At 34.1% G+C, this 13,418-nt stretch overlaps 1 protein-coding gene across 1 annotated transcript in view; it reads left to right on the top strand.

Moving 5' to 3' along the window:
* Nucleotides 1-7,024: 7,024 nt before the first annotated feature.
* LOC126972570 (uncharacterized) overlaps nucleotides 7,025-13,418 on the top strand; it is a 30,033-nt gene continuing 23,639 nt past the window's right edge. The window contains exon 1 of the mRNA XM_050819426.1: nucleotides 7,025-7,200. Within this exon, the coding sequence (XP_050675383.1) occupies nucleotides 7,177-7,200 (24 nt within the window). The 5' untranslated portion in view covers nucleotides 7,025-7,176. The remainder of the gene's footprint in view (nucleotides 7,201-13,418) is intronic.

Consider the following 13,418-nt stretch of genomic DNA (forward strand, 5'->3'; position numbering starts at 1 on the left):
ATGAACTGCAAGAAAAAAAGCTAAATTATTTTGTGATGTTAACTGACTTCCTCTTAGCTCGCATTCAAGTTTGATTTTTAGTACGCTATATATTAGGCATAAAAGGCATTTATTTTCTCAAAATTGATTCCTTTAGAATTCTTTTTGTATTCTGTATACGTTACCGAATTTTTCAATTATTGAAAAATTTTACGTATTCGTAAATAATTATAATATATTACGTTTTTGAAGGTGTATATTATGTTGTATCGAATTATTAGTTGAGACTGAGCTGCCACGCTCGGCTAAGTAACGCTCGTTCCTGCATAGTCGGCTCGAATTGGCTAAGGGAGCGAAATCAGTTGACCAAATTAAACACAGTAGATTATAAAAGCACCCCACGCGTGTACTTTTAACTTACTTAGAAAATATATTTTTTAATATAAAATAAAATAGACAGATATATTTGAAATGTTTTTTGTACGTTCCATTTGATTGTACGTTTTTTTAACGACAATAAGAGATGAGAGGAGCAGGACGTTCAGCTGATGGTAATTGATACGCCGTGCCCATTACAATGCAGTGCCGCTTAGGATTCTTGAAGAACCCAAAAATTCTGGGGTGCATTACAACTGCGCTCGTTACCTTGAGACATAAGATTTTTAAGTCTCATTTGCCAAATAATTTCACTAGCTACGGCGCCCTTCAGACCAAATCACAGTAATGCCTACACATTACTGCTTCACGGCAGAAATAGGCGCCGTTGTGGTACCCATAATCTAGTCGGCATCCTGCGCAGAGGAGCCTCCCACTAGTTTAGTTGTTTCATAGAAATGATTGTAGTTGCACTCCAAACCAATTAGCATTACTTTTTAACTTTTAAATAGAATTGTATTGTGATGTTTAAAAAAATATATTACGAAGAAAAAACTAAAGGTTAATAAACTTCAGTTGAGAATATACAACATTTAAATAAAACACCTTTTATATGATTAAAACGCGTGTTTTTACATTAAATTTTTCTTAAAAGTTACATTTTTACTATAATTTTAGTTTTTCGTGACCTTTCCAGAGCACGTTTACAGGGGCTTTTACGCAAAATCTAACAGTTACAGAATCAACTCTAGTTCTTTCGGTACGTGGTCGCCATTCGACAACGATACTGCCCCAACGGCTATCTGTCCGTCAAGCTATGTGCCCTACCCACTGCCATCTACCGATAGCCCTCTCCATTGTCCTCTGAGCGACCATGAGCTTCCTCATAAGGCATGTTTGCTCAGAGGGCAATGGAGAGAGTTATTTCTATTTTACCTATTTCTACTTGTCCTAACAACGACCATCAACGAGAATATAGTGAACTAATATTTTGATAATAATTAAATTAATAATTAAAGTATAAACAGTAGAAAGACTTTCTGACAAGCAAACACTTTATTTATTATTAATGTTAATTAGAAATTATATTTATTAACATTATTTATTTCGATTGTCTTACAGCCTGTAAAAGTTTTCCATGACAAAAATGTTACATGAAGGAGTTTACAAATTTTAATTAATATCAAAAGAAAAAAATTAATTGCTATAAATTCAGCATGCGATTTGTTCTGTGTTTTTTTTTTGTATATTTGCCAAATATTCCATAGAATTTGTGTACTTTTAGCGTCGATTTCAAACCGTGAAGATTCATATATAACGTGACTATTCAAAGCGCTTCTTCTTAGATCTTCCTAAAGGTTCCTGTGTCTGGAGAACTTCAGCGTGAAGATTGTTGTGTCGCTTAAGTTTTTTAATATATTATTGAACCTGCTTAAGTATTACGTCAGCAAAATACAGTTTCCGAATATTAGATTGCTTTTTTCATTATTGTTCCTATAAATCTTTCTTTAAAATGCGTGTTAGCGATGTTCTTGAAATATTTAAGACACTAGACCGTTTCCGAATGGACAGGTCAGGCTGTTCTTCAACGGACTCTCTTACACGCTCCACGTTTGCAAGGTCTCGCGATGTCCTAGCCCTTCCTGGTGGCGGTTGATTTAAAGTTGAACCAGTTGTTTCAAATTTCTGCACCCACTTTTTAATCGTTTGAATTGATGGAGCTTTGTTGCTGTATCGTATATTATAATGAGTACAAAATTTTCGCTTCGCTGCGGTCGCAGAATCATTGTTTTTGTAATATTCCCGAACACAAAACGCACGTTCTTCTCCGTTGAATGACGCCATTGCACTAAATATTTGAGCCAATAGAGGGCACGCGGCAGGCCGGTCGTTGCTCGTTCGTAATCTCCCCACAGTTCGTTTACATAGCCCTAGCAAGTTAGCCACTAGTTCTTTTTTAAGTTAAATTCTTACAAATCATGTTATGTTTAAATAAAATAAAAATTTATATAAATTAAAATTTCAGAAAAACACTTTTTACTTTCCTACATGGAAAATACACGGGCGAAGCTATCGATTCCTACTCACACTAAGAATATACGTTATATACTCCAAAAATAGATATTCAATATAATGATATTTATTATTAGGTTGTAGTAGAATACGCAATTGTTTTTTATATTCATCACATTTCTTTTGTACTTTTTCTGGGATCATGTTGTAAAAATATATACCTACATCGCATTATAAAAGAATATCTGGACGACCGAGCCTTGCACGGATTTTTAAGAATGTACAAAACTTGAAAAAAAAAAATACTATAGGACATCTGGATTCGAACCAGGGTCTTCTGCTTTCCAGATCACCCAATGTCCCATCTGAGCTATTATAGTCGTGTGTATATAATATATATATATATATATAACACGGATAAATTACATTTTTTAATATTGAAACCTAGCTAGGTCGAATTCTCGCCCTCGAAACTACCTGTATACTAAATTTTATTAAAATCGTTGGAGCCGTTTCCGAGATTCAGAATATATATATATACAAGAATTTCTCATTTAAAGATATTAGATTTACTAATTCGACTTGTCCGAGTACTAGGCATAACAAGTATATTATGTTTGTTTCTCGTGTTAACATTATGATTGTCGCAGTTTCTATCAAATTCGTTAATGTGCTTATGAACACAAAAAACGTTTAAAATTTTTATTTTTTTTTTAATTTTTCTGTTAATGAATCTTTACGACTTAGGTTATAAATACATAAAACCTTCGAAATTGTCAGATTGCCATGTTATCTAAACGGGGAAAGTCACGGTCGCTTCCAGTATTTGATCAGGGTAAATCGAAGCGCGAGATCGATCGTACTTAGCCGTTTCTAACAATCATTATTACAATGTAATAATATGATAGTTACTTACAATTCATCCAATGGCCTGCTTTCTTAGTTATTGTAAACTGACACCTATACTGGAGTCAGCATTTTAGCTAACAATGATAAGTATTATACAACTGTTTGATACGAATTTAGTCTGTATTACATGTAGAAAGGCATCAAAATCGCGCGACTCTATAATTCTTGTAAGTTACAAGTGCAGTTGACGCAAAATGTTGTCACGGAGCAACCTGCGCCCGCGCACCTTGCGCGTCACCTCCTTGAACCGTGGCCAGCTGAATTGTTTTTTTTTTTTTTATAAATAGTCAGTCGATTTAAAAAACAAATGATTATACATTTATTTTATTTGCTTTTGGGTTTTTACAGCATGAAACTCTGCTATCTGAAGGTCAATAAACTTCGTGTTAAAACCTTACGGCCTTGCAAATAAACTTGGAATACATAATATAATTTATACCTGAGAATAAACCGTGACCATGCAAAATTTTTACAATTTGTTTATGATTAGTTTATTCGGACGTATAACGTTTTCCGCGCTTATTTGCATGGCTGCTTGATATATTTAAGATGAAACTTCAGATTTATTAACAGTGTTGTCAGCGAATAGATATATACAAAAGCAAACAAGTTAGCTCAGTTGGTTAGAGCACCGGCACGGAACGCCGGAGGTCGTGGGTTCGAGTCCCGCATCTCGCAAACATTTTGTGTTTCAAATTTTATTTGTAGATATATACATAGTAGTCAACATTTTACATATTCTTGGTTTATTAACAGGTATAACTTTATACCAAGTTTTAGGCAAGTGTAAGGCCGTTAATGTTATTTAAATGCGTTTGTTGTACAAAAAATATACTATTAATGTTAATAAAAAATTTAATTGTAAAATGATGTGTAATTTGTGTCACCATCCTAATAATTAAATAAAACTTGTAATTGACCAAAAGTCGGTATATTTTTTATAATTTAACGTAATATATTGAAATGAAAACTTCTCTAGGCACGCTGAACACTATTTTTTATGGTTACTGAATGAGACCGAGCTGTCACACTCGGTTGTGTAACGTTTGCTCGGGTTAAGTCGACTAGGGGAGTGAGACTTTCCGAACTAAATTTACCACAATCATTATATTGAAAAATTGATCACGACTCATGAATATATAACAAACAATAACTGTTGTATTTCGTATTATTAATAATGTTTAAACATGGGCTATATTATTAAGTCATCACTCTCCTCTGTCGTAAAGCACACACTATTTGTTTTTATCAAATAGTCGTTTTTTTCTACGAAATGTAATCTTATAGAAACTATCCAAATATTTTGAGTGTTCTTTAGTGTTAATTCCGCCATTATTTGTATTTAAAAAATTCGACACGTGTTTCGCCTCCACACGAGGCATCCTCATGAGATGTTGACTCGCCAAACTCTGGCACGAAACTCGTGCGGAGTTTGTCGAATTGTTTAAAGACAGAAATATTGGCAGAATTAACACTAAATAAAACTCAAATCATTTGTATAATTATGGATTTCCGCAAAGTAACGCCAACTTCAATAAATTTACTTATAGAAACTATAATAAATATGTTTTTATTTAAGTCTCTGCAATTGTTCAAAAAGTCGTCTATTCGTCCACATTTTAGTAACTGCTTCTTCAAGACATTTTTTAAGCGAAAGCGAATTAAAGTGTCACTTAAAATTGATCATTTTTCTAAAACTGCAGTCAAAAGAAAAAAGAATTGACAAATGTTATTTATATAAACACTAAGCAAGATTCTATTAAAACAAAACATTGCTTATAAGTTATTTTTACAATACTATGATAACATTTAATTTAATTATCATTACGGGGAAGTGTACCAAGAAAACTTGCAACATATAGACACTTATTACCTATTATTACAATAGTAATCATTGTTAAAGTTAGGTTAGGTCAGGTTAGTTACGCGAAATCTATACTAATATTATAAAGCTGCAGTGTTTGTTTGTTTGAACGCGCTAATCTCTGGTACTACTGGTCCGATTTGAATGATTCTTTCAGTGTTGGGTAGTCCATTTATCGAGGAAGGCTATGTTTTTTTTTTCAAAATTAGGGATCCGTAGTAAAATTGCTATTTTGTAACACAAGGTGTAAAATCGAAAACCTATTTTTGCGTGCACTGCAAAAACTATTGACAATAGAACAAAATGATGTACAGGCTATAATATAGGCAATATTTTATTACTTATAAAACTATCGCGTGAATTATACTTTATATGGCAAAACAACGTCTGCCGGGTCAGCTAGTCTTATATAATTTTTTATTGTTTTTATTTATACATGCAGAATTAAAAAAAAATATGTTTACAAAATAATATTGTACAATTAAACTTATTATTTAATAGCCTGAGGGCGGTCGCTCCATTCCCAATATGTGGTATCATTAAGAAAGTTATTTATATTATGGTAAACTTTACCAGTTATTTTCGCAAACGTTTTTAAACAATTCTTTTAAATAACGTAATGTTTAGAACAATTTTTGTTGTAAAAGCATACACATCGCCCCATAAAAGACTTACTAACTCGACTTAGCCGAGTAGTAGGCATTATAAGCTTATGTCTGTTCCTGGTGTTAACATTATGGTTATGACAGTTTCTAGCAAATTCACTTATCTGCCTATGAACATTACATTATCAAGAATATATTGAGAAGCAACATTCAAGATGTTAATTTCTTTAAATTTTACTCTCAATGATTTTTCGAACCTAGGTTATAAATAGCGCGAATAGCCCTCTTCTGCAGCACATATATTGTATTAATATCGGCAGCAATCATTTCGATTAAAAAAAATTATAATGAAACGTGACGCACAAAGTAATGCATTTTACAATTTAATATGAATTTATACTGTTAATATTATAAGGCCTTTTATTTTTCATTTTGTACTTGTTCGGAAGTAGCGCACTCTGTTGAGAGGCGATAAAAAACAAATTTAAGGACACTTTGCTGCCGTGTGCAATTCTTATTGACTATTATACATTGACGATTTCGTTAGAGCATACAGTGGATTGCAATGTAATAGAACAGCAATGTATGATATTCGTACGTAAGTATTGATTGGTAATGGAAGAGAGTACAGGCGCGGTATCTAGCGTGGAGTGTGGACTATGGCCTCGACGCGAATCGTTGAAATCATAACTTTCACGCTACGTCCGCGTCGCTACGAAGTTTTACAGCTACAAAGTACAACTTCCTGCTACGTACGGCCCACCCCGTACTCGAAACTTTGTTTGAAAAGCTTTTTTGTTGACACTCTTATCTGACCTATGAAAACTTTTTATCGCACTTGTTTACGTACAACTATTGTATACCTGTGCATGGCTTCTACGTGTCTATACACGAGTCTTGTATCATGAAGTTTTCAAAGTTTACATTGATGCATAAAACATTATTTTTACAAACATCTACATACAAAACAACGCAACGAGTTTCAAACAGGCCTTAAATAGTGATAGTATCACAATTTTAAATACAAAACGTATTTTATTTTTGCGTAATTAGTTTATAAAGTTATGAAAACGCTTAATATAGTTCTGAATTAGCAGTTGGTTTTTCATAGAAACTAAATGCAGGTGGGCGCCGTTAGTCGTATTTCGATATTTCGAAGCCGATGAATGTATGAGGCGAAATAGGGTCGGCCGAACTGAGCGGCGGGCCGCGGGGCCGTTCGCAGCTGTGGCGACTGGCGCGGCGTCGCTCGGCGTCGTTCCGACATCGGCTGAATACGATCCGGCGACCGCCATTGGCGCGGTTCTCACTTCAGTCAGCGCCCGATCACCGCACAGAGTGCATGTGTTAGTGACGTCGTGCTGTGACAAATTTGACAGTTGTTATCGTGCTCGTTGTGATGTTTTCGCGTCAGAACTATGGTGCATCCTCATGAAAATGTGGAGTGATTTTCAGGTAAGCGATTACATTTCGATTATCCTTTATCTTATTCTTCTTTTGTTTCACTTTACAACACAATTCTGTTGAGTAATGTTCAGTATTTTTCTTAGGTTGCAAATTTTTTTCGTACTGATTATGTTGTTCGTTCACACTTATTACAACTTTTGTGTTACTGTCAAAGTATTTAAAAGTAGATATACGCAAAACAAAAAAAAATTAAAACATGGCTAAGTTTACAACTTTCAAAATGTTACAACTTATTAACATTATTCTGTGCATGTTGCTCGCCTCATTATACAAAAATATAAACTATTTTGTATAATAATCGTACTACAAGAACAATGGGCCTAGAATTTTTTTGATATAATACTAGTGTATGCATTATAAGCTCTTTGGATTGATGTTATAATATGGTTTCTACCCTCAATAATTAATTTATACTTATATTTTTTAAGTTGTTTTATATTAGTTTTATTTCGAATAAGTTTTTTTTTTTTGTAATTCCATTGAATTTTCCACTTAAGATAGTACGGTATTGTGTTGTAAAGTACAAATGTATTTCTAAATAATTATAATTAATATCCATATAACTTCATAAGTTATCAATTACTGTATGGATGTAGCATCCTTGGCAATATAAAGTTGAACATTGCGTCAAGAAGATAAACACGTAGTTATAATGAAAACTCTTTGTTTCAATATACCTAGTTACGAAATAAAGAAACAATAATTTTACTTAGTTTCAATGCGCGCCTTTTTTCAAATTTGACATCCGTATCGTTTCCGGCGACCTGTCAAACGTCATATGATAGGATAGAAGGGCGCAATTCTATAGTTTTAAATCATAGCGCTGTAAATTCGCCTCGAATCTTGATAACTGCGCGACGCTCGAGGCAAGCGAGAAGTCGTCAAGAAATATGTAAGTGCCGCGGTCTCGCTCTACCCTGTAGCGTTGTCTCGCTCCGGCGACGGGTGTTTTTGTGTCGGAGCGAGTTTTTTGTGTGGCAGACTGGCAGTACGAGGCTGCCGGCGCCGCTTGTTCGAGACCCGACTCGACTCCACATTAATTATCGCCGAGTTGGCTCTAGCCTCTATCTACTACGCTTGCGCGAACGCACTTTACTTTCTATCTGAATTGCTGAGCTTATAACGAAGTTCTCTCGCCATCTCAAATTGAAATAGATAACACAGACTTTGACTCTTTTACTAAGACTTAGGACTAGGTACTCTGACTGAACTATTTTTAGTACCTATTTGTCTTGAGGTTGAGAAATTTTAACAATAGCGTGTGTACCTATTTCCATTTTATAATTTACAAATTTTCTACTGGAATCTTTACTTTTATAATATAAGTAGGCGCTTTAAATATATGACTTGAATTTGGTAACTCAAAGAATATATTAAGCTTACGTCTGAATAGTTATAAGAGCAGAAATCATTTTAGTAATTCAAAGTTCATCTTTGGGCTCTATTTGTTGGGTAGTAACAAATTCACTGAGGGTCCTATTACAATATCACACTATAAAGTTAGAAGGCTACGTTTCGTCAAGGAGGCTCCATAAATTCCTATGCGGTTAAATGGAATGTGACGAGTCGGTGCAAAAAGTCTTATCTAATTATAATACAGTGTCATATTATGTAAACGAGAATGCAAAAACCAAAAAAAATCCTCAACAGTCAAGCCGGCATTGCCAAACCTTGTATTTTACCTATGTAGGTCTACCTATAGTACCGTAAGTATTTGGAGTTATCGCCATTAGTAGACCTTCCTTAAATGTGATTTTCACCTCCCTCTTCTCCTATATTGTGTATAGCTGACCTGTAACTCTTTTTTTTTGTCAACACTAACTACCTCTATTATTTGAGAAATGCCGTTTCAACTTTGGTGGAATACATTTTATTTCGTATTTTTTGCTTCTGTTTCAAAATCAAATATAATTATTAAAAGTAGGATCTTTAATCTCTTATTGAACGTCAAATTGAAAATATGTACTCAGACGGCAGACAGGAGAAGAGCGGGCGCACCGCGCAAGAAACTCATGCCATGTCCTAATTTTCAAGTTGAAAATACCTATTCTATTTTGGGTAGCTAACAAGAAAATAAAATAAGTATGAGACTTGCAGAGTTGTATTTTATGTTACTAAAATAAAGGAATCATTGAAGATACTTCTTAATTGTAAAAAAAGGCTATTTTAGCAATATAATGACAGCCGACGGCTAAAGGGTAGGTTATTTAATAACGTCGAGACTCGAGCCGCTAGATGGCAGTAGGAGTCATAAAACGCGGACTTAGTCCAACTTGTTTGAATGTCCTAAGCGAGGCGTTATGGTTTATATAACTCTCAAAGAAATCTGTTCTAAGGTACAATAATTAGTAAACGAAATTATACTTTAAAGCTTCTATCTATCTATCTTTAATCTATCATGAATCAGGTATTTAATATTACGACCGGCGCGAAAATAGTTTGGTACTTATAATTAAATACATTATGATTATAGAAACGTCATATTGTATAAAATACTCACAATATTTTTATATTCATCTATCCCAAGTAATATTTGAGTTTTTGATCCTTCTGATGCTTATATAGCAAAATCGGCGTTAATGACGTATGAAAGCTTTTTTTTTTGTATTAGTCTGCTTTTTTATCATAACAAGATTTGATTACTTATATTGCTCTTTGTTCCTTGCACTATTAAAGTTAAAACTTGCTCCAAAATGCAATATTCTATTACAGGATAAACAAAATTTTGATGTTCTAGCAATGGTTTATTACACGAATAGGGGAAACGCGGGAACTAGAGGCACCAATCCGACAACGTACTTTTCAATATAATATAAAATTATAAAGCTGCAGTGTTTGTTTGTTTGTTTGAACGCGCTAATCTCTGGTACCTCTGGTCCGATTTGAATGATTCTTTCAGTGTTGGGTAATCCATTTATCGAGGAAGGCTCTGTTTTTTTTTTTTCAAAATTAGGGATCCGTAACACAAGGTGTAAAATCGAAAACCTATTTTTACGTGCGCTGCAAAAACTATTGACAATAGAACAAAATGATGTACAGGCTATAATAATATAGGCAATATTTATCTCGGTATTTCCACGGAAACGAGAAAAACGCGGGTGAAACCGCGGGGCACAGCTAGTATAATATAAAATCCAGGTTGTATGTTTCAGTACATTGGAAGAAATAAAATCAATTATCATTCATTACATATAATCCAACAAACAATCCAATAATAAGTATAACAACGTAGTCATGATAAATTATTATGAATGGTCAATGGTGCAGATAACAATACTATGTAAATAAGTCTCTGACGCGAAATTTACGCATCGGAAGTTAATAATCTGTGGAATCGATCGTGAGTCGATGTCATAATTGACATAACACGCACGTGCGAGCGAGTAAACAAACAATCGAATCAACCCAGCGGCCAAGACACATTAATAATTATTTATGCAAACAAATTATGTAAAACGTATTATGAATCGTTTTGACAGCGTTTACAACCAATTATGAGGCTATTGTGTGAGTGAACTTGAGCCATTACAATATGGGGCATCGACTTCGTTTGATTTATGAATGGCCGATAAGGCACCTGTTTAGAAAAACTACAGCTGTTCAAAGCTTAAATAGTTGTGACGGATTTACACTTGTTTCTGTTATTGTTCGGATGTGACGTGTAACGTGTTCAATATTCACTTGAATTCTATCGCATAGTATACCGAACCAAACTAATAAAATAGCGTTGTCTATTTTCAGGTAAATTAAAGATAGGATTTTATTTAAGGCATTTGTAAAAAAAATTACTTCTTTTAATTAACTTTTGCAATGTTTACGAACGTAAACAACAATTACTAGGCCGTCCTTTAGACCTCAGCGTTTACCAAAACTTTTGTTTAGCAGTATTGCTTGACTGAATTATTGAGTTACCGGCTACCATACCAAAACACAAAAATCAGATGTCTACGAGTATAAAGATCTAGGTAAACGTATGTTAGATAAAAGGTGTCCCTTTTGGCTGAACGAAACTCGTTAGCTAATTACAGGTGAATGCAGTCTACCAGTGCCTACGATTTATGGCACCACGTTGAAATGACACCTCTGTTAATGTTTGGAGAAGCCACGTGCTCTTTGTTGACTCTTCAAATCTTAAGTAAACATAACATTATTAAGTTTTTAGGACTTTATGATCCTTAAGCTTTTACTACTGTTTTAATGCATTTATTAGAGTCATTTACATTTCCGTCTTAGGAATTGCATATTTGCCGATAATATCTAAATTAAATTAGATTACTTCAAACTTTTCTTTGTCATTACCGTCTGTTTTTGTGAAGCTGTAAGTTTAGGTTTAAAAGAGTGAAGTTTCTGGCTACTTTTTCTCAAGCAAAGCCCAACCTTTTCCTTGAAATTAATTGAGTTTCGACATTCATAAGCTAAATTTTTTGACCTTATTCAATAAATCTGACTTTATTTGACATTTATCTAATACCATCACTGAAGTTTGCTTAGATTAGATCTTTAAGTCGTTGCATAATATGTATATTCACATAGGAACCCAGCACATGTGCTTTCCAATTTTGATCATATCAAGGAATCTGCCGACAAAAAATATGTCATATGACGACAGGTTGTAACGCAAACATAAATATTTGTTTCGGAACAATCCGACCCAATTACACGTCGGAGTTCACTTCGGAATGGCTGTGTAAAGTGTAAACACTGCAACTCCATAAACATATTCCCGGCGACGAGCTCCCAGACGCGTTGACGCCAATAATTTATGTAAATTCACGTCATACCGTAAACTGACGTTTTTATTGCCGTTTCTTATTTCGGCGGTCAAGTTCATCCCGGGGTGAAAGTTTATTAAACTGTCCTAAATATGCGACGTTTTATTTGAATTGAATGATATTCTCTGTTGTTTAAGGTTTTATGACTTTGGTTGAATGAAGCATACTCGTATTGAATGAACTAGTTCTTAAATTCGAAAAGGCGATGCATTTGTTTCTGTTAGTAATGATTTTTGTCTAAATATAAGTATTAATGTTATTTCGGGCATCATCCGACTTAAACAGCCTAGTGGACTTTCTATTATTCATAAATAATATGAAACTGGGATCTCACATTCATAAAACCGTAAACAATTTAGTTACAATTATAGCTTTGTGAAATCCCTCAAAGTTATATATATTGACTTCTTTAAAGCAGACGAGTTTTTGGAGCAATTCCTGTCAGTCTGATATAATGAAAGTGAGCGCTACGTTATAGTTAAAACTCTTATTTCATATTCCGTCCCTATGTCACACATTTAATTCTCGTGTATTAAAGCTGTGGTGCTAGTCGAAAATCTGAGAAGTATGATCAAAAAGGAACCAAGAGAAATCTTATTTATTTGACAAGAGTTTGAATGTGAGATGTGAGTTAAAAAATATTTTACCTATATGTTAAATTTAGAACTATTAACCTAAATAAACTATCATACGTTACATAGAAGTTACTCATTCACAACAAAGTTTCAATTAACATAATGTTCGTTTATTATACAATTTAATCGCCCGTTTGAAAATTGAATTAAAACAATGTTAATAGCACAATTAATACGTAACAAGGCGTGTAAACAAGAAGTAGGTAGGTACGTTTTACGACAGACACGTTGGTACCGCGTCAAATCTTGTTTAGGTATAATTATGTGATAATATTATTAACGCCACAGCGAATCTATTGGGTGGTAACTATTAATCATTTATGAATGGCATACAACCGGTCATTGATATCAGAATGTAGTAAATTTCATTTTATAATCATAAGCTCATAAATAAACATAGTGACGTGAGTCGCGACTCGGATCTCTGCAGCTCAGTCGGAACTCGGAAGTGGGCTGGCGCGGGTAAACCGCGACACTCGTATCGGCCACGTGCTCTGATGGTATGTTAAGCGTTTAATTACGTAAGATTGTTTTGACATTACAACGACACATTTAGCGTGGACATTAAGTGGATCAATGAACTTGAGTTAACAGTGTTCAGTGTTACGCAATAGTGAGATTAATGCACGGATTATGGCACGCGATACATTTCAATTTACGTTCTGTTTCATTCATGACTTGAGATAATGATGCTTGTTCCGCTTGTTTATGTGCCGGTGGCCGTGACGTCAGCTGTCATCGAGCACGTCGATATTCACACAATTATTGATTGTTATTGTACCTGTGGTATGTTATATTG

The sequence above is a fragment of the Leptidea sinapis genome, chromosome 26, assembly GCF_905404315.1.
Source record: "Leptidea sinapis chromosome 26, ilLepSina1.1, whole genome shotgun sequence".
NCBI classification, from domain to species: Eukaryota; Metazoa; Arthropoda; class Insecta; order Lepidoptera; family Pieridae; genus Leptidea; species Leptidea sinapis.